This window comes from Zasmidium cellare, assembly GCF_010093935.1.
Source record: "Zasmidium cellare ATCC 36951 unplaced genomic scaffold M409scaffold_41, whole genome shotgun sequence".
NCBI classification, from domain to species: domain Eukaryota; kingdom Fungi; phylum Ascomycota; class Dothideomycetes; order Mycosphaerellales; family Mycosphaerellaceae; genus Zasmidium; species Zasmidium cellare.
In genome coordinates this window covers 245,367-262,431 of record NW_022986985.1, presented here as the reverse complement: position 1 = coordinate 262,431, position 17,065 = coordinate 245,367, and the positions used below count along the sequence as shown (strand labels likewise).

At 53.0% G+C, this 17,065-nt stretch overlaps 9 protein-coding genes across 9 annotated transcripts; 5 read left to right on the top strand and 4 right to left on the bottom strand.

Annotated features, from left to right (window-relative positions):
- Positions 1-1,026: 1,026 nt before the first annotated feature.
- Positions 1,027-1,968, bottom strand: M409DRAFT_59162 (uncharacterized protein; the record flags this gene model as incomplete). The annotated part of the gene is made up of 4 exons (XM_033814110.1): positions 1,027-1,395; positions 1,463-1,569; positions 1,798-1,856; positions 1,925-1,968. The coding sequence occupies 4 exons, from the start codon at positions 1,966-1,968 to the stop codon at positions 1,027-1,029; spliced, it is 579 nt and encodes a 192-aa protein (XP_033662349.1).
- Positions 1,969-2,710: 742 nt separating this feature from the next.
- M409DRAFT_28189 (uncharacterized protein) lies at positions 2,711-3,985 on the top strand (the record flags this gene model as incomplete). Its single annotated transcript, XM_033808917.1, has 1 exon — positions 2,711-3,985. One exon carries the CDS (start codon positions 2,711-2,713, stop codon positions 3,983-3,985), a length of 1,275 nt encoding a protein of 424 aa, XP_033662348.1.
- Positions 3,986-4,048: 63 nt separating this feature from the next.
- On the bottom strand, positions 4,049-5,935 carry M409DRAFT_69799 (uncharacterized protein; the record flags this gene model as incomplete). The annotated part of the gene is made up of 1 exon (XM_033818445.1): positions 4,049-5,935. The coding sequence occupies one exon, from the start codon at positions 5,933-5,935 to the stop codon at positions 4,049-4,051; it is 1,887 nt and encodes a 628-aa protein (XP_033662347.1).
- A 931-nt stretch (positions 5,936-6,866) lies between these two features.
- M409DRAFT_59159 (uncharacterized protein) lies at positions 6,867-7,622 on the top strand (the record flags this gene model as incomplete). The annotated part of the gene is made up of 3 exons (XM_033814109.1): positions 6,867-7,259; positions 7,310-7,439; positions 7,492-7,622. The coding sequence occupies 3 exons, from the start codon at positions 6,867-6,869 to the stop codon at positions 7,620-7,622; spliced, it is 654 nt and encodes a 217-aa protein (XP_033662346.1).
- A 456-nt stretch (positions 7,623-8,078) lies between these two features.
- M409DRAFT_37556 (uncharacterized protein) lies at positions 8,079-9,160 on the bottom strand (the record flags this gene model as incomplete). Its single annotated transcript, XM_033810753.1, has 2 exons — positions 8,079-8,278; positions 8,329-9,160. 2 exons carry the CDS (start codon positions 9,158-9,160, stop codon positions 8,079-8,081), a joined length of 1,032 nt encoding a protein of 343 aa, XP_033662345.1.
- A 795-nt stretch (positions 9,161-9,955) lies between these two features.
- Positions 9,956-10,774, top strand: M409DRAFT_28185 (uncharacterized protein; the record flags this gene model as incomplete). The annotated part of the gene is made up of 1 exon (XM_033808916.1): positions 9,956-10,774. The coding sequence occupies one exon, from the start codon at positions 9,956-9,958 to the stop codon at positions 10,772-10,774; it is 819 nt and encodes a 272-aa protein (XP_033662344.1).
- Positions 10,775-11,371: 597 nt separating this feature from the next.
- Positions 11,372-12,385, top strand: M409DRAFT_28184 (uncharacterized protein; the record flags this gene model as incomplete). The annotated part of the gene is made up of 1 exon (XM_033808915.1): positions 11,372-12,385. One exon carries the CDS (start codon positions 11,372-11,374, stop codon positions 12,383-12,385), a length of 1,014 nt encoding a protein of 337 aa, XP_033662343.1.
- Positions 12,386-12,480: 95 nt separating this feature from the next.
- Positions 12,481-13,854, bottom strand: M409DRAFT_59155 (uncharacterized protein; the record flags this gene model as incomplete). The annotated part of the gene is made up of 1 exon (XM_033814108.1): positions 12,481-13,854. One exon carries the CDS (start codon positions 13,852-13,854, stop codon positions 12,481-12,483), a length of 1,374 nt encoding a protein of 457 aa, XP_033662342.1.
- A 667-nt stretch (positions 13,855-14,521) lies between these two features.
- Positions 14,522-17,052, top strand: M409DRAFT_69796 (uncharacterized protein; the record flags this gene model as incomplete). The annotated part of the gene is made up of 3 exons (XM_033818444.1): positions 14,522-14,621; positions 14,660-15,718; positions 15,869-17,052. The coding sequence occupies 3 exons, from the start codon at positions 14,522-14,524 to the stop codon at positions 17,050-17,052; spliced, it is 2,343 nt and encodes a 780-aa protein (XP_033662341.1).
- Positions 17,053-17,065: the final 13 nt, after the last annotated feature.

The following is a 17,065-nucleotide window of genomic DNA, read 5'->3' as shown; positions in this document are numbered from 1 at the left end:
CGCAACGCAAGCCCCGAAGAAGCTGTTCGCATGCTCGAAGAGATCCATGTTCTTCTTCATCATCTTGTCTTTGCTTGCCGCGTGCGGTATTTGGATCGAATCCCTATGGAGACGACACGCCATACCACACGATCCTCCTTGGGTCGGGTTGCCGGATCCGGGCTTTCGTGTTCTCGGTCGTACTCTTTCCACGGAGCATCACCGAAAGGCGTGTCCAGTCCAGTGATGATGGCATGTCTGTGGCAATGAGAACACGACGCTTCAGATCCCTTCATCATCCAGAGAGTCGCTGACTTTTCTTCACCGCAATCCGATATGTCCCGTTCCGTGGATGTTGACGGGCCGTTTGCGCGTCGGGAAATTCGAACGAGAGAGGTTGGCCGTCAAGGTTTGGAGATCGGCAAATGGGGAGAGATTGGAGTCTGGAGAGGCTCAAGATAAAGTCTCCTTGCTTTGACCAGCTGCGAATGCTTTCTCGTCTTGTCTCGAGAGCACGCAGCCCGCTGAGGAACGAACGAGGATGGCGGAAGCTCAGCCTGCTGGTAGTCATCGACAGCGTTCAGTGGCTGGGTTTAACCGAGCTACGAAGACCCTCTTTTCGCTCAAACTAGAACATCTAAAAATCCCGGTCGTTAGCAGACCGTCTAGGGAGCTGGAGCGGCACCGAAACGGTTGATCTCTTCTGAACATCGAGAGAGAACGGCTGTGCGACTTTGAGCGTGAAGACGAGATCACACAAGATGCCTTATGTAAACGTGAGCTCAAGCATGCCGGTTGGTCAAGAAGAGGTGTGAGATTGGAAGTCACATACCTTCGGCACGGAAGGAGGAGCTGATATTATACCATCGTCGTCTCGCTCAAAGTGGAGCCCATGGCATTGCCATTCCCCTGGTTTTTGCAGCAACCAAGCTTCTAATCGTGTGTCAGAATGCTTGGACAGTTCGAGAGTGTTGGGGATAAAAGTTCCACTTCGTGCGTAATAAGGAGGGCCACACCTTCTTGCCGGCCGTAAAGACACTGCGACTCTCACGCATCAGCCCTCGGAGAAGACATGCACATAAGATAGGACAGAATATGCTGGAGCAATTCGAAGATCCCAAAGACACGCTCTGCGGCCGGCAACTTTTCGTCTTCCTGGTCAGGGCGGGTTGGTAGAGCCATCGAGGTTGGACGGCTATCGACACTGCCGGGATCTGAATACCTGGAGCCATCGGCGGCGTGAGTCTTGGCAGTGTGCTGTTTCATTGGTGCAGGCAACGAGGATGCGACTGCAGTTGGTGTGATGGTGGGCGACATGTTCAGCCGATGACGCTTGATAGGTCGCTCTGCGTTTTGTAGCGAGGGCACTACTTGAAGTGAATGGACCCATTTATCATGTGATTGCCAAGCTGGGCACTATAAGAGACTGGCTGCTTCTACTCCTTAGACAACACACAATGAATAACTCTTTGACTTGACTTACCTTCAACTGCACTATTGCCACATGACGCCGCCTTGTCATCAGTGTGACTCCTCCACACGACGCATCAACAATAATCATGGATCTCTGTTGGGTGCTGAGAACCGACGCTGTACCAGTGACAGTATCTTTTTCAGACGAGCAGATCGTAGACTACTAAGCGGTCTCCCAAAGAGAGCATCTGCTTGACTACTATGCGATGTTCGCAACTCGGAAGCTTGATAAGTGGTCGGATCTGGTTGCGTGTTCCTCGAATGCTCCGCGATCTCGTTCATGGGATTCCTGCGTTTCGCGTTAGTGTGAAGCAAGGGGCTTGTATACATAACGATTGTGTATACCGTCCACTGCTGTTGCGATATTGACGCATGGCGTAGACAGCTCGCCGTCCAATGTCGCCCTGGTCAGGAGGCAGCATCGTCAATATCAAAGTCGAATGGCAGTTGCACATGCGTCCGGTCCACTCACATAAAAGATTGCGGTGACCGCATTAGGTCCATAGGCTCGTACATTGAAAGACGCAAGACCGTAGCTCACTCCAGCGTGTGTATTCGCTCGCTCGCTGGTGCGAATACCTTGGTCGCGGTTGGAAGCATGACTTTATCCCCGCTCATATGCATCAGCCCTCGAGCCGGACAAGCACGTAGGATCTGTAAACAAGGCAAAACAATGAGAATAAGAAAAGAAGCATCACAAGAGGACACCAAGCACTGAGGCTTCCTCATCCTTCGTATCCCCAGAAACGAAACAAGGCTAGCGCCTGAAACCCAATCGTTCCTTCGCATCCTTCCAGCCTCAAGTCTCCCCGCCAGCACCTAGGTTTCCTCTCTGTTACTCCTCCAGAGATCGGACGCGAGGAGCGAGCGCAACGCTGTTCATAATCACTTCGATGGAAGTATGCTCCACCAACACCGTTAACGCCGTGGACCCTCCGCCTGCTTCGCATGGATGACGAAGCATTTCGTGCTGTGAAGTGCCCGTGAGGGCATGCTTTGTGAGTACGTTCAGATTGCCTGTTCAGGTAAAAATAGCGCATTCGCATGCTGCAGAGGACAACGATGTGAAAGCGTGCATGAAGACAACGTGCTTGAAGGCCGCTAAGGGCATCGAGTATGGCCGACAATGGATAGGGTAGAAGATCGACGAAACCCGCAGTCCGAAACGTACATTAAGAGTAGGCCTCGCACTGGTGATGGGTTAGTTTAGCAGCTTCTTGCAGCGATCACAGGTACTTGATCAGTCACCTCGAGCAAAATGCTGTTTCTCGCCGAATCTTGTCTCATCTTTCTCCTTACCTCGCTCACCGAAGCAGCCTCCCTACAGCCAGTTCCTCGACAAGTCTCGCCAGGCATCCCCATACCCCCACGGCAAGACCCGTGGTATACAGCACCCTCAGACTGGGAATACCGCCAGCCCGGCGAAGTCCTCCGCATCCGTCGCGCACCAGGAAACCTCACATCAGTATTCAACGCCTCCGAGGCCTTCAACATCCTCTACCGCAGCACCGACACCAACTACCGTCCCGCGTGGGCCGTGACAACTCTCTTCATCCCCAAGACCGGCAACCATAGCGCTCTCCTCTCGTACCAAATTCCCTACAACACCCCAGACGTCGACGCCAGCCCCAGCTATGCCTTCTACGCCCCTCCCTCCACCCAAGGCCTAGTCTACACAGACATCACAGGCGCCCTCTCCCGCGGCTGGTACGTCAACGTGCCGGACCATGAAGGCCCACTCGCCTCCTTCGCCTGCTGCGTGCAAGAAGGCCACGCAACGCTCGACTCGATCCGTGCCGTCAAGAATCAATTCCAAGGCTGGAGTCTATCCAACAACACCAGGATCGCTCTCTGGGGGTATAGTGGCGGCTCCATAGCCTCCGAATGGGCCGCCGAACTCCAAGTCCAATATGCCCCTGAGCTGAAAATCGATGGCGCTGCTCTCGGCGGTCTCGTGCCTAATCTCACTGCTGCTCTCCCCAATCTCTACGACGGCTCATACTTTGCGGCTCTCATCCCCTCCGCCTTGCTCGGTCTAGCAACGCAACAGCCCTTCATTAGGCAATACGTGGATTCTGAGCTGAAACCCTCAGGCCAGTACAACGCCACGACCTTCGACTCCATCCGCAACATGGACATCCTCTCCGCCTTCAACTTCTTCGCAAATCAAACCATGACCAACTACTTCCGCTCCGGCATCCAATTCTTCAGCAACCCAACTTTCCTCGACATCCTCGCCCGAGACTCCAATATGGGCGAACACGGCGTCCCTCAAATGCCGCTGTTCGTGTACAAAGCAATTCAGGATGAGATTACCGTCGTGGCGGATTCGGATGCGATCGTGGAGCGGTATTGTCAAGCGCGGGTGAGTATTCTGTACGAGAGGAATACGGTTGGAGGGCATCTCGCGGAAGAGACGAATGGCGATGCGAGGGCTTTTGAGTGGCTTGCGCAGGTGTTGAGTGGGATGTTGGAGCAGAGCGGGTGCACGGTGAGGAATGTGAGTCTGAATGTGACGGATTCGTTGTTGTAGGTAGTCGTGGAGAACGAGCGGGCGGGACATTGATATCGGACTTCGCAAATGCATTTTATAGCATTACCACCCGTACGTCTCGGTATACAGCATGATTCCTTGTGCGCCTGTTCCCTTGTGCACCGCCCGCTCATCTGACAGAGCGGCGACATATGTCCGACTCTGCGCGGTGATAGATTGGCCGCCGCATACGACAATGGCAGTTTCGCCCAGCGCCGACTCAACCGACGGCCGTATCATCGAATCCAGTGTAGGCCTTCCAGCATATTTCCTGCTCAGAGATGGCTCTCTCCGCCTATTATGCTGCAATAGTGAAGGATGAGCCTCTTTCTCTGTGGACCCCGCCTTGCGAAGACTGGAGCCAGCTTCTGATGAAGAGTCCACCATGAACGTCTCAACTTCAGGACCAGGCTTGGTCTCAGCCGCAGCAGACGCAATGACATCGCTAGGCGACCCGTCAGATCTCGTGATGTGGACGCTGATCTGCAACGATGTTGTCGACTTCTTGTATAGCTCCGCCAGGCCGGACAGTTCGTCGCCGAACCACGAGAAGTGGTTGTCTTCTTTGATGATCCAATGTAATGTTATCGCGCGAACACATCCTCGCCTTCGCATGACATCTTGCAATAAAGGCATGATGAAAGATGCCCCAGATGAGCATGCAATGAGGACGAGAGTGTCGTATTGTAATAGATCAGGGGGCATGCCCCATGGCCCCAGGATAAAGGTTCGATATTGCTGATCGGTGCCCTCACTCTTCAAAGCGGCTTTGTGCAAGCTCCGCGAGAAGCCTGACCGAGCTTGAATCAGCATAGTCAAGCGTCGTTGGCTCGAGTCTTTGCTGCTCGGGGCGTTTGCGATGGTAAAAGGATGTGTCTCGAAGGGACGGAAGAGACCGGGAATGGTGATGTATGCGTGCTGACCTGCTTTCCAGGAGAAGTCTGCTTCGTCGATGGTCAGGCGGACAACGTCACCAGGTAAAGGCTCCAGCCTTGCTGCGTATCCAGGAAGCCTCCGGCCTACCCGGCCGAGGATATGTGTATTGCGCAAAAGAGCCCAAATGATTCGAGCACCCCAGTCAAAAGTGATGAATGCGACGGACATCCAGATGTTGTATTGAGCGTACGTGGGTACGTGAACGAACAGCACCCACAGCAACACAGCCGCAGCAGCGATATGTTGCAAGACAAAAATCTCGTAATTTATATTGCGGAAGAACCCAAATCCAGAGAGAACCATCCAGCCAATGATTGCCCAAGCTCCAAAGCCGTACTTGACCATGGGCATGAGTTCGAACTCGTAGCTTACGATCTTCGCGATATCCCACTCCGTGAAGAAAAAGCTCCAGTGGACGATCGCAGTCAGAAAGACTGTCCTCGCAGCCCATCGGTGAAGCCAGTTGAATCGTTCATACGAGATACCCGTTAGAAGACTGATGGGATTGAACTTGCATGAAAGCAAGTAGATGAAGGGGATTTGCGAGACCGTGACCCAGGCTGCTCGAAAGCCGACCTTCTCCCACTTGTAGGCGTACATTGGGTTGTTGGGTTTGAGGATCGTGTTGCTCCAGAGAAAGCACAGCAGGACGACCCAGTAGAATGTAAGGAGGAGCCATTTACCGACAGATAGTGGCGTGAAGTATTTGCTGAAGCGGCCAGTGAAATGGACAGGCTGAGGATACAAGCCTTCTCGTACAGTCGCAGTGGTGGTAGCAAACGCTTGTGATAGCCATCCTTTCGGTCTTGAAGATATCGAATGTGGCTCTCGTTGCTGTCGCTTTAGACGCTGTCTGGTCTCCAGCGCAGTCGCGATTCTGATGATTGTGAGGAGTCCGACGCATCCGGCAATGCCGTACCAGAAGTCTCGTGCGATGAGCTCGTCTCCAGGCGTAAAGATCCCACCGCTCATGGTCATGCCGCTCATATCATGGCCGCTATGGCCTCCATCCATACCACCCATATCCATCCCGCCCATGTCCATTTTGGCTGATGAAGGCGCAATGTGTCGATTCTCAGAGTCTCGTATTCTTCCACTGAGGGTAGTCCGGAACCAGCTCCTTTTGGCCTGGAGTGCTCCTGTAAACCGGGAGAAGGATTCAGCGAGTGCAGGCAAATTCAACGGACATTCATTGGGACCTCTCCTTCAGTAACATCTCATGCACGCATTGAAAGAGTAACCAGGGCAGTCGCACGAAGTGCTGCACAGGTTCCTGCAGTGGTAGTGGTGTCCAGCAACAAGTAAGCGTTGCCTCAAGGTCAAGGTTCGTTCAGGGTCCGGGGTCTTTCGATGGTCTCCTGACACGGTGCTTCGAATAGCAACAACAACCAGCGCAGAGGCGAGCAAATTGATAGCAACCTTGAAGATGTGTTTGACGAATGCACGAATCTGCGAGACGTTGGTGCGTTGCACTGACACGGCTTGGAAACTTGCTCAAGATAAAATACTTGCTCACGGGAGTGGCGTTCTGGCGTGGAGCTAATTGGCTTCAGGCTATACCAACAAGTCTAGAAGCACCGTCTGTCCAGAAGATCGTTGTCGAGGCGTCCGTGGATCGTGAAGAGGCCAATGGTATCTCGAGTTCCTGATTCACATCCCATAATCTGCAGTCTTCTCCGGAGGATGCGGCGTGGAATCGATCGACTGCACGTGCGAATGCTTGAATTTGGGCCCTTGACTTTGGTTCCTGGCCCCGGTCCATGTCAGTTGCAACCTTCATTTAAATCACTCGCGTGTCCCTGTCTTGCACCTCACCTCGTCTCATCGTTTTCCAACTCGAGTTCTCGCCACCATTACTCTAAGCAGAACCCAAGACAAAGACCACAAGTCCGAGATCAATAGACAGACATTATATCGCATTCTTCAGATACCAGCAACCAACAATATGGCTCGCTTGCTGTTCCTCACCTTGGCCGCTGCCACTCTGAGCGCCGCTCACTTCCGCCTCGATTGGCCTCCGACTGCTGGCTTCATCGACGACGATGAGCCAAACTCGCCATGCGGTGGAGCTACTGTGACTGTCAACGACACCGCGCCAGAAGTTCAAGTCGATCAATTCGCGGTCGAGATCTTCTCCTCTCATCCGGCTGGCTCCTGGTCGTTCCATGCCACCACCGACACCCAGGCCCCCTACAACTTTACCGAGATTGTTCCGGTCGTGAATAGCACCGGCATTGGCGAGTTCTGCTTGACCAACATTCGGGCACCGAGTGATTTTGCTGGAAAGTCCGGCGTTTTGCAAGTCATCGACCACTCGGTAGATGGCGTTCTCTACCAGGTATGGTTGGCTGGAGACATCATTACGTCCATCCACTGACATGAAACCAGTGCGCTCCCGTCCGATTCGTCTCTGGCTCCAACAGCACCGCCGGTCCAGCTTGCACCAATGCTACCGGCTTTAGTGCTGAATGGACTTCTACAGAGGCATCGAGCTCCTCCAGCTCTCCATCGTCCTCAGGTACAGTTCATCCGCAGAGGAAGATTTTCGAAATCGTATTGACACATCACAGGCACGTCGCCTTCGTCCAGCGGTTCGGCTACCGCTCAGGCATCGTCGACCTCCAGCGCTGCCGCCGCTATGGTCACGGGCATGGGAAGTGTCGTGGGATTGGGTCTGCTTGCCGCTGGTCTTGTGTTCTAGGCTGGCGACTTGGATGTTTTGACTGTTATGACTTCGGATGATATGCCACGATGCGAGCGAGTGTTAGCGATGTACTAGGTGTACTGTTTGGCCAAATTACTCTTTCCCACTGTCAATGTCATCAATGAATGGGTAGAGATGTGATGTGAGATGTATTTCCTGTTGACCTTCCAGATCCTTCAAAATGCGGACAATTGCCGAGGCGAAAGGGACCGTGCGCAGAGCTTCGTCCTCTGGACTGACCTTGTCTCCTGCAACAACCTCTCGATTCCATCCGCCATCATTCGATTCTCATCAAAAGCCCATAACGATTCTCACTGGACACACGAAGATTAATTGCAAGTTGATGAGATGGCTGAATTAACCATCGAATGCCTGATTTACCCCAATCTACCCACGAATATGAGAAAGGGGCAATGGCTCAGATCCATGTACTGTCGTGGTCCTGGCCATGCTTCACGCAATCTCAATCACGATCTTCTTCGCAGACACTCCGCTAGCAACTTGGTCCAGTCCGGCTTGTACACTCTCCAGGCCCTTTCCCACAACCTCTGGATCTGGCTTACATTTCATGCTTCCGTTCGCGAGAGCTGGGGTCAACCATTTGTCCCAGATCGCAGGCCCGACTTCGTTATACTTTAAGCTGTCGCCCCAAGCTTAAGATATGTTAGCACTTATCTGTCTGCATTTATCGACCCGAACTCACTATAGCCGATGCTCACGCCGTCCGGAAGAGGTCCTTGATAATTCATTCCTGGAGCCAGTACTGTGCCGACGAACTTGTTCTTTGGGTTGTCACCGAGCTGATCTGCAATTCGAGCACAAGCTGCGATGATGTCCATAGACATGATGAAGCATGCCACACCAGCGAATGACTTTTCTTTCAGAGTCTCGATGATCTCCTTCTCGACATCTGCCGACTTGTGATCAAACACATAGTCAGCGCCGAGATCTTTGCAGTACTGGTGGTTGCGATTTCCAGCAACAGCAGCAACATCGTAGCCTGCTGCCTTCAGCAATTGGATTCCATTGGTTCCAACGGCAGACGCACCGCCCCAAGCCAGGACCACTTTGCCATTTGGCCTCGCATCAAGTCGGGGTAGATCGAGGGCCAGCGTATCTTTCTGGAACAATGTAACCGCTGCTGTGCACAGAGCAAGGGGTAATACGCATGCTTCTGTGTCCTTGACATTCTGGGGTATCTTGGTCACAAGACTTTGGTCAACGGTGTTGAACTTCTGAAAGCAGCCTCTTTCTGCACAGGCAAGAACTCGATCGCCAGGCTTGACTTTCGCCACGGACGAGCCAACGGCAACGACCTCTCCAGCAACATCGCAGCCAAGAATGTATGGGTACGCCTCAGGTGGAACGATCATGCCAGTTTGTTGGATCATTGCGTCCATGGGATTGACAGCGATCGCTTTGGCCTTGATGATGAGCTGATTAGACGATGGAGGCGCCGGCTCTGGGGCGTCCTTGACTGCGAGAGGGCTCGATCTCGCGGCATCCAGGTAGGCAGCTTCATTTTGTGACGACATGTTGCTCAGGAACGACAGGCTGCAATTTGCACACAAAACGAGGCAGTGGAAATAACAGGGTGGAGGGCATCTTGAGGAAATGCATGATACATCAAACTCTTGCCCGCCGCCGCCAAAGCTTCGCGCCGCGCCAAAGCTCCGCGCCGCCGTTGACTGTGCCACGAGCTGAAATCTGGTAGCTCTCTCACAACTTGTATGCCGAAACCAACTCGGAAGGAAATTAACCGTGGAAAGTATTCCACCAAGCACAAAGCTGCATCAGAGTCCCCCTCTTCGCATGAGATTCCGAAAGGGAAGTACATTGCTTTCCTTATAGGGGCTAGCACGTATGATTGACCAGCAGACGAATCCTTCGACACATTCGAGCCAATCAACAAGAACGGCATCCGCGTGGTCCACGCTCTAAATATCACCAGTACATGCTTACACATGTGTTGCAGACGATCCATCTCTCGCATTCGCGGGCAGGCAGAAATGCATTTCGTATGATTCATCATGTGGCGCAGCCGGGCTGCTACTCCATCGGTTTTTTGTGTCAGGGCTCGAAGAAAGCCAGCAGCCTGATTGCGTCGTCTAGATGAGGACCATTGTCCGACTTTTCAGCTCGACCGTAGCATGGACTCTACGGCCGTGATGATCGTAGTAGTTTCCATATATCAGCGCCATGAGCCTGCCTTGAGCCAGTGAGGCTAACTAGTAACACTTCAAACAGACTCTCACAACGAACACTATACTTTGCGATCCGAAAGACACCTCTAAATTTCTCATCGCTGCAATCCAGGACGATTCTCAAAAATGGTCCTACAGCATTGCGACGTCAAACATGGCAAGCTTGCTGTCGAAATCAAAGGTAACGGCCCTCTCGTCCTCTGCGCACCAGCCATGGGGGACTTACGCTCAGCATATGCTCCTCTTTCATCTCAACTCGCGGCCAATGGCTTCACAGTAGCAGTCATGGACATCCGCGGCCACGGCGACAGTTCCACCGACTTTCAAAAATACGGCGACGAGGCCATCGCAACTGATTTCATCGCCCTCATCGAGACGCTCAACAAAGGACCCGTCGTCCTAGCTGGCGCCTCGTTATCCGCCGGCGGAGCAGCAATAGCAGCAGGACGACGCCCTGATCTCGTCAGAGGCCTCATACTCATCGGCCCATTCCTCCGCAATCCCCAAGGCGTGATGGGCATAATCGGCCCTACCTTGATGAAGACTCTCGTCATGAAACCCTGGGGTCCCTCTGTATGGAAATCCTACAGCAAGACCCTCTGGCCAGGTCTCGGAGACGAAGGCGCTACGAAACGTGCAGCAGACAACATGGATTCCCTCACACGACCGAAGCGATGGGCGGCTTTCCAGGCTACGGTCAAGGGAGCGGACCATAGCACTGTCACACCGTATTTGAGCAAGATTAAGAATGTACCGGCGTTGGTTGTTATGGGTGAGAAAGATCCGGATTGGTCGAAACCTGTTGAAGAGGCGGAGTGGGTGGCTTCGAATTTTAGGGATTCGAGGCTGCTTGCTGTGCCTGGGGCGGGACATGCGCCGCATTTGGAGAGTCCGGAGATGGTTGGGAAGGAGGTCCTGCAGTTTTTGAAGAAGCTGGATGGGTAGGAATGGATCAGGGGGACGTGATGGAAGGTGAGGAGTCAAGATAATGCGAAGGGCGATATGTCCAGGAGGTGGTAATGCTTTGGATCACAGAAGTCGTCGTCCTCATTGTGCACCACAGCGTTATGTACTGATATAAGCTTGCGACGCTACGAAGAAGTGTGAACCTCTTGTCAATTCGATGCTTCTATTCCAGTTCTCCTTTGTCTTGAGACTATCAGATAGCTCCGTACGCGTCGACCACGAACCCCATGCGAATTCCACATTGCATCGCCACAAAATTCACTCCCATGAACTGCTTGCCCAGTTTAGCGTAGTGGGTCGAAGGATCGCATGGCCTTCCACGTCCAGCCTAGCTTGACGAAGATCGTCCTCAGCCTCATGATGCTACTCCCTGCGAGGATGCCAGTCTCTGCTGAGGTGTAGTCGGTGGCAGAGATGGGTGATCTTGCTGTTCTACGGTAAGACTGAGATGCCGTAGCCGGTGTAAGGGGCGTGGATGAAAGGCTTAGGCACGAGGGATATATAGCGATCGCGTTTGCACCTTGACATATACCGTTCATCTCCGTCACAAACATTCATCCAACACTAATCGCAACTATGCTGCTCTCCCACTACATCCTCCGCGCTCTCGGCAGCGCGGCCACCGCCCAAGCAACCACCCTCCTCCCAGTCCACAACATAACCCACGCTCCAGTTCGTTTCGAAAACCTCGCCGTCCGTTCCAACGGCCAGATACTCACCACTACCACCTCCCCCAATGCAAGCGTCTATCTTGTCGACCCGCTAGGCATCCTCCCCACGACACTCATCCACACCGTGCCCAATGTCAGCAGTGCGACGGGCATCGCGGAGGGGAAAATCGAGGACGTGTTCTACTTCGTATCCGGCACGATCAACATAACGACTCCGAATGTGACGTTCCCAGAGACATACTCCATCACTGAGATCGATGTGCGCGGTGTATCCATTCTTCCAAATGGCACATTGACAAACAATCCTCGAGTCAAGCGTGTCGCAAGTCTGCCTGGAGCGTCCCTTCCCAACGGTGTCGCCTTCGCCGGTCCAGATTCCGATCACATCCTCACGGCCGACTCCTTCCACGGTCTCATCTGGAACATCGACGTCTGCAGTGGCGAGTTAGGCGTTACGTTGAACGACTCCTCCACTAAAGGCGTCGCATTGTCTGGTCAGGCTTTCACGGGGATCAATGGCCTCAAGGTCCAAGATGGCATCATGTACTGGACCAACACCGGCGCCAGTAAAATGTACAAAGTCGCCGTTGATGACGTTGGGCGCGTGAGAGACGGTCAGACACCAACATTGGTCACATCCGACCTAACGTGCGACGATCTCGTGATCGATTGCAAGGGTAATGCGTATGTTGCAGGTCCAAGGGATGTGCTCACGAGAGTGTATCCGAACGGCGAGAAAGAGATTGTCGCAGGGACGTACAATTCGACGACGAGTTCGTTGGTGGGGCCTACGGCAGTGAGGTTTGGTAGGCTGGAGTCGGATCGTTGGAGTTTGTATATTACGACGAATGGAGGTGTCGGACAGAATGTTGTGGGAACGGAGGGGATATATAGGGTAGATCTGGGAGCGGTGGCTTGATCGATTTGTGAGGACGGATGCTGACTTGACGAGCCTGTGTAATATGTTAAAAGTAGATATGTGTGAAGACTTTTTTGTAACGCTTCTTCGTCTGCTCACTTCTTCAGATTGAGCAAGCTCGGGTAGCTGAGGGAGACATCGAAGTTACGCTGGCCTGCTTTCAGCTTGTCGGCCATAGTACTGGCTCGGATATTGCCAGTCATTTGGTGGACTCGCTCGAAGAACTGAATGACCCACTGTGTCAACTCAGACGGTGCTTCTCGCATACTGCCGACGACATCCAGTGGCCAAAAAATCCAGTATATTCTTCCAAGTGGAGGGGGAATGCCGGTATCAGGTGAACAGGTTGGCCGGAAGCAAGGCGGTCCACTGGAGCAGATGTCGATGACCAGCTGCTGCACCTTGGGCTCTAGAAGAGACGCAGCTCCTTGGCCTCCGTGGAGGCGTTGCTCCATTTCAGTGGCAAGGTCATGAACAATAATCAATGCTGCTCGAACCTTGTTCCAAGTGTGTTCTAAAATCGGGCTCGCATATGTATGCAGATGCACATCCCACCATGGTCCAGATGGGCGATTAATACTTTGTGTTGACCATCTCCAGAAATGAGGCAGGGATGCGGCCCACTGATCCAACGCTGACTCTGACGCCTTCAATTCTGCAAGGAGTGAGTGTGAAGGCGGTGCTGTCCGACATCGTGCTTGAAGGTCGGCCAGATGTACCAACAAGATGTCAGCCTCGAACATCTCCTTCAGCTGAGGTGGTACCGCACGCAGAACTCGTGGGTTCGGCTTTGCAAATGTTTCCGCGACTGGTGTCTTGGTCTGCAAAGCAATAAGTATCATCTGACTTCGTGCGTGGAAGAACATGCGAGCACCGAATGGGGTGCCGCAGTAGTAGTCCTCATTATTTCTGAACAACACGCTCACACCCCCTAGGTGCGCGATCCAGGATTTCCGCGCCGACGGACCATAACTGGCCAGTACTTCAAAGAACCCAAGAAGTAGGACCACAAAAAAGATCATGTCTTTCTGGGCATTGCTGATAGTTCGACGCCACTCACTGGCTAGACTAAGCAATGCTTGACTGTACTTCTTCTGCGCTGCTTCCACACAGCGCGGAGATTTTTGCAGGCGAGCAATAGCCATGGCCCCGACGGATTGGACGCTAAACCTGACGCTGTCGTTACTTAGCATATAGTGGAAGTTTGAAGGAATCCAGAACATATTGGATTTCGAGTCGGTGGTGCCACTGCAGGTATATTGATTGACGAAGAAGTCGATCCAAACAGTCTCTTGGTCCAGGGCGCGTGAGTGAGGCACAGCTGGCACAGGGTTGATCTGGCCACTGCTCCCTGCGGCAACAACGCTATGAGGAGGCTGTAGATCATACGCACTCGCTGCGCCTGTACTGAGGCTATGTGAGTGAATATGGGCCCTTGCAATCACATGTTGTGACTGGTCGTGAAACATGGTGTCTGTTGCATCTCGATAACCGCGGCACTCTCGTTTGGAGCTTTGACATTGACCGCATACCGGCCGCTCGCGATCGCACTGCATGGATGATCAACGTGACGGTCTTGGTGTGCCACCGAGGGAGCAGACTCACACGAATCTTTCTTTTGATGCATGTTAGACAGCCTTTGCTGGGACCGCCGACGTTCACCATGACTATGACTCCATCCACGAAGATGTTGTGTCGTCGCGGCCATGGACAGGATAATTCAGTCTCCTGCTCGCCCTAAGCTCAGCCTTGTAGGGTCTTGATAGGAGCATGCTGGGCGTCTTGAGGTTGTGAAGAAAAGGAGGCCAGCAAGAGACCACGGCAGCTGCGGCTGAGGTGAAGTCGGAAATCCCGGCGCTAGTGCCTAAGTTGGTAAAGCGTATGTCCTGAGAGCACGTGCCAACGCGTCACCTCACCTCTTCTGCGCGTCGGCTTCGAACAGTCGATCCAAAAACATCGACACATAAAATGAAACACCAGCGATGGACGACCCCATAGACCGCGGCTTGCCATTTGATATCATCGACCTCTGGGGGCCGTCTTTGACGAGCGACAACGCCAGCCAACATGACAGTCTTTTCGGATCTTTAGACTTGCCGCCACTGGATCTGCTCAAGGACGAGGGCCTGCCCCAATATGAGCTGGACTCCATCGTGCTTGAATTGGAAGACCATGGCGAGGGTTTACTTCCAGGAAATGACACAATCGAGGGCAATGGGCTTTCAGCAGAAGCAACGTTTGAAGAGGACACTGCAGATCCCTGGAACGTTGCAGAATTTCTACACGAGGACGAGACTCCCCGACTTTGCACTTGGGAGAGTCTGGAGAAGAGAAATCTCTCAGATACAGAGAGAGTCCCGTTGATCTCGGAAGCCGGTCCAGCTGCGTTCGATGCAGCAATCAATCTCCTGCCTCAGTTGCGAAACGATGTGGGCGTACTGCCGCAAGACTACGCACTCCGTGCATTATGCAATCTTGCGCTAGGGCGATCCTCTACTATCTTCCAGTGGAATGCAAAGATCTTACGCTTCGAGCAAACTCTCAAAGGCGCCTCAATCACGGGAGTCAGCCGAGCTTGCTTGGACAGCCTCGCTGAAGAGATAATCGATACTGGAAGCACGATTGCCAAGCTTCGTACTGTCGCCGAGCGCCAGCGCTACGCAAAGATTCCATCTGCCACTCTGGCTTTGAACAGCTGCGTGAGAAGCATTCTGAATGCTATAGACGAGTGCATGTCTGAACAGCTCAGCAGTGTTCGATCTGTGTTACAGTTACAGAATTTGCTAGCTGCACCAAAACGCCTGCTCTCTGTTTTGGAGGCCTTGGTTGAGGCGACGAAACAGTGCGAGTCGGATGAAAGTGTCATCTCTGCGGTCTCAGACCACATATACGATCAGGTGCAAACGCAATACGATCTCTGCGCAGTGCTCCGAGCACTTCTTGCTAGAGTGAGTGTGCCCTGGCTGGAGCGTCTAGCTACAGATATTGGTTTCTGCAGCACTGAAACAGCACTGGCATCCGGATACTCGATCGACAGTGACAACATGTCAGGCCTGGAACAAGCGATCACATTTGTTGATGCAGATTACAAGGACCTGATCCGCGAAACGAAACGTGCAGTCAAGATTCTACGGACCCAGGATGAATACCACTACTTGCTCAGAGGTGATGAGCAAGCTTTCAATGCCCTTGTCAATCCTACTCTGGACCGGACGGAGTTATTGAACATAAGCAAGACATATGAACAGATGATGGCCAACCGCCTTCGAAGTGATCCGGCAGCAATCACCTCGAACACCCTCGACAAGCTTGGCCAACCAACTGGAAGGGCCAGTACGTGGAGCGATGAGCTGTATCAGCTGGCTTCGTTCGAGGAGACCGCAGATTTGATGGCCAGCCAAAGCATTGTCGGGCTTGATCATCCCAGCGATCTTCTATACGAAGAAGTCATGTCACTCTGCTCTATTGACAGACTTGTTCCAGGGCCAGAAAATATCGAACTGGCGACAGATTTGAGCACAACTCCCCTCGAACGCATCAGGCCTCTTGTCCAGACACAGCAGCGCCTTGTCAATGGCATCCTCCTTCGACGCCTCTTTAGGGAGCACAATCTCAGACATCACCTGGAAGTTCAGAAATCGTATCAGCTTTTGGGGAATGCAGATTTCGTCCTTCGTCTCTCCACGGCTCTGTTCAGTCAAGAGACGCAATCGGCAGAAAGAAGGCGCGGCGCAACGCTCACAGGAGAAGTCATGGGCCTACGCCTAGGTGCTACTCACGAAGAGCGCTGGCCACCAGCCAGCTCAGAACTTCAACTTACTCTGATGGGTATCTTGAACGAGACATATGGGAAGATTTCAGAAAAGAAATCTGCAAACGGCGCCGCACTGCCAGGTGGCCTCAGCTTCTCCATCCGACAACTTCCTGAGTCAGAGATAGATCGTGTGTTGGATCCGAACTCTGTCTATGCCCTGGACTTTCTTCGACTACAGTACACCACTACACCACCTTTAGACGCTGTCATCACTTCAGATACTCTAGACAAGTACGACGGCACATTTCGCTTCCTCCTGCGACTTCTAAGAGTTGGCCACGTTACTTCGACCTTGAAAAAGGTACTGTCGTCGCATTGGAAACCAGGACACCCTGACGTGGAAGCATGCAAATTCGTCCAGGAAGCTAATCAGGTCGTATGCGTTCTGATGTCCCATGCGATGGAATTGGGCATTATCCAGCCTTGGCGATCTTTCCAGAGATCTATCGATGGCTTGGTTCAGGTGCTCGCACGGGAAGATGAGGCGGGAGAGATCGGGACTAAAGTGACCTTGGGCGTGGAAGGGCTGCGATGCCTGCACGAGCAGTGCTTGGAGAGCATCAGGGGCAGACTCTTTTTGAAGAGACGGCAGGCCAAGTTGCGTCAAGCTATCGAGGATGCGTTGAACGCTATCCTGAAGGCGACCTTTGCGCTGCAGCGTGACGACAAACAAGTACGGGCCATCTTCAAAGATAATAAGAGCTCGTTCACGCAGTCGACAAAGGAGATTGTCAAGCTGCTGCAAGAGATTGTGGACAAGCCGCTCAAGACCATAAGTGCGGCGGAGGCCGAAGATATGGAGGTGAGCAGGATCCTGCTGTCACGGCTGAATTGGAACGAGTACTATACCTGAAGTGAGAACCGTT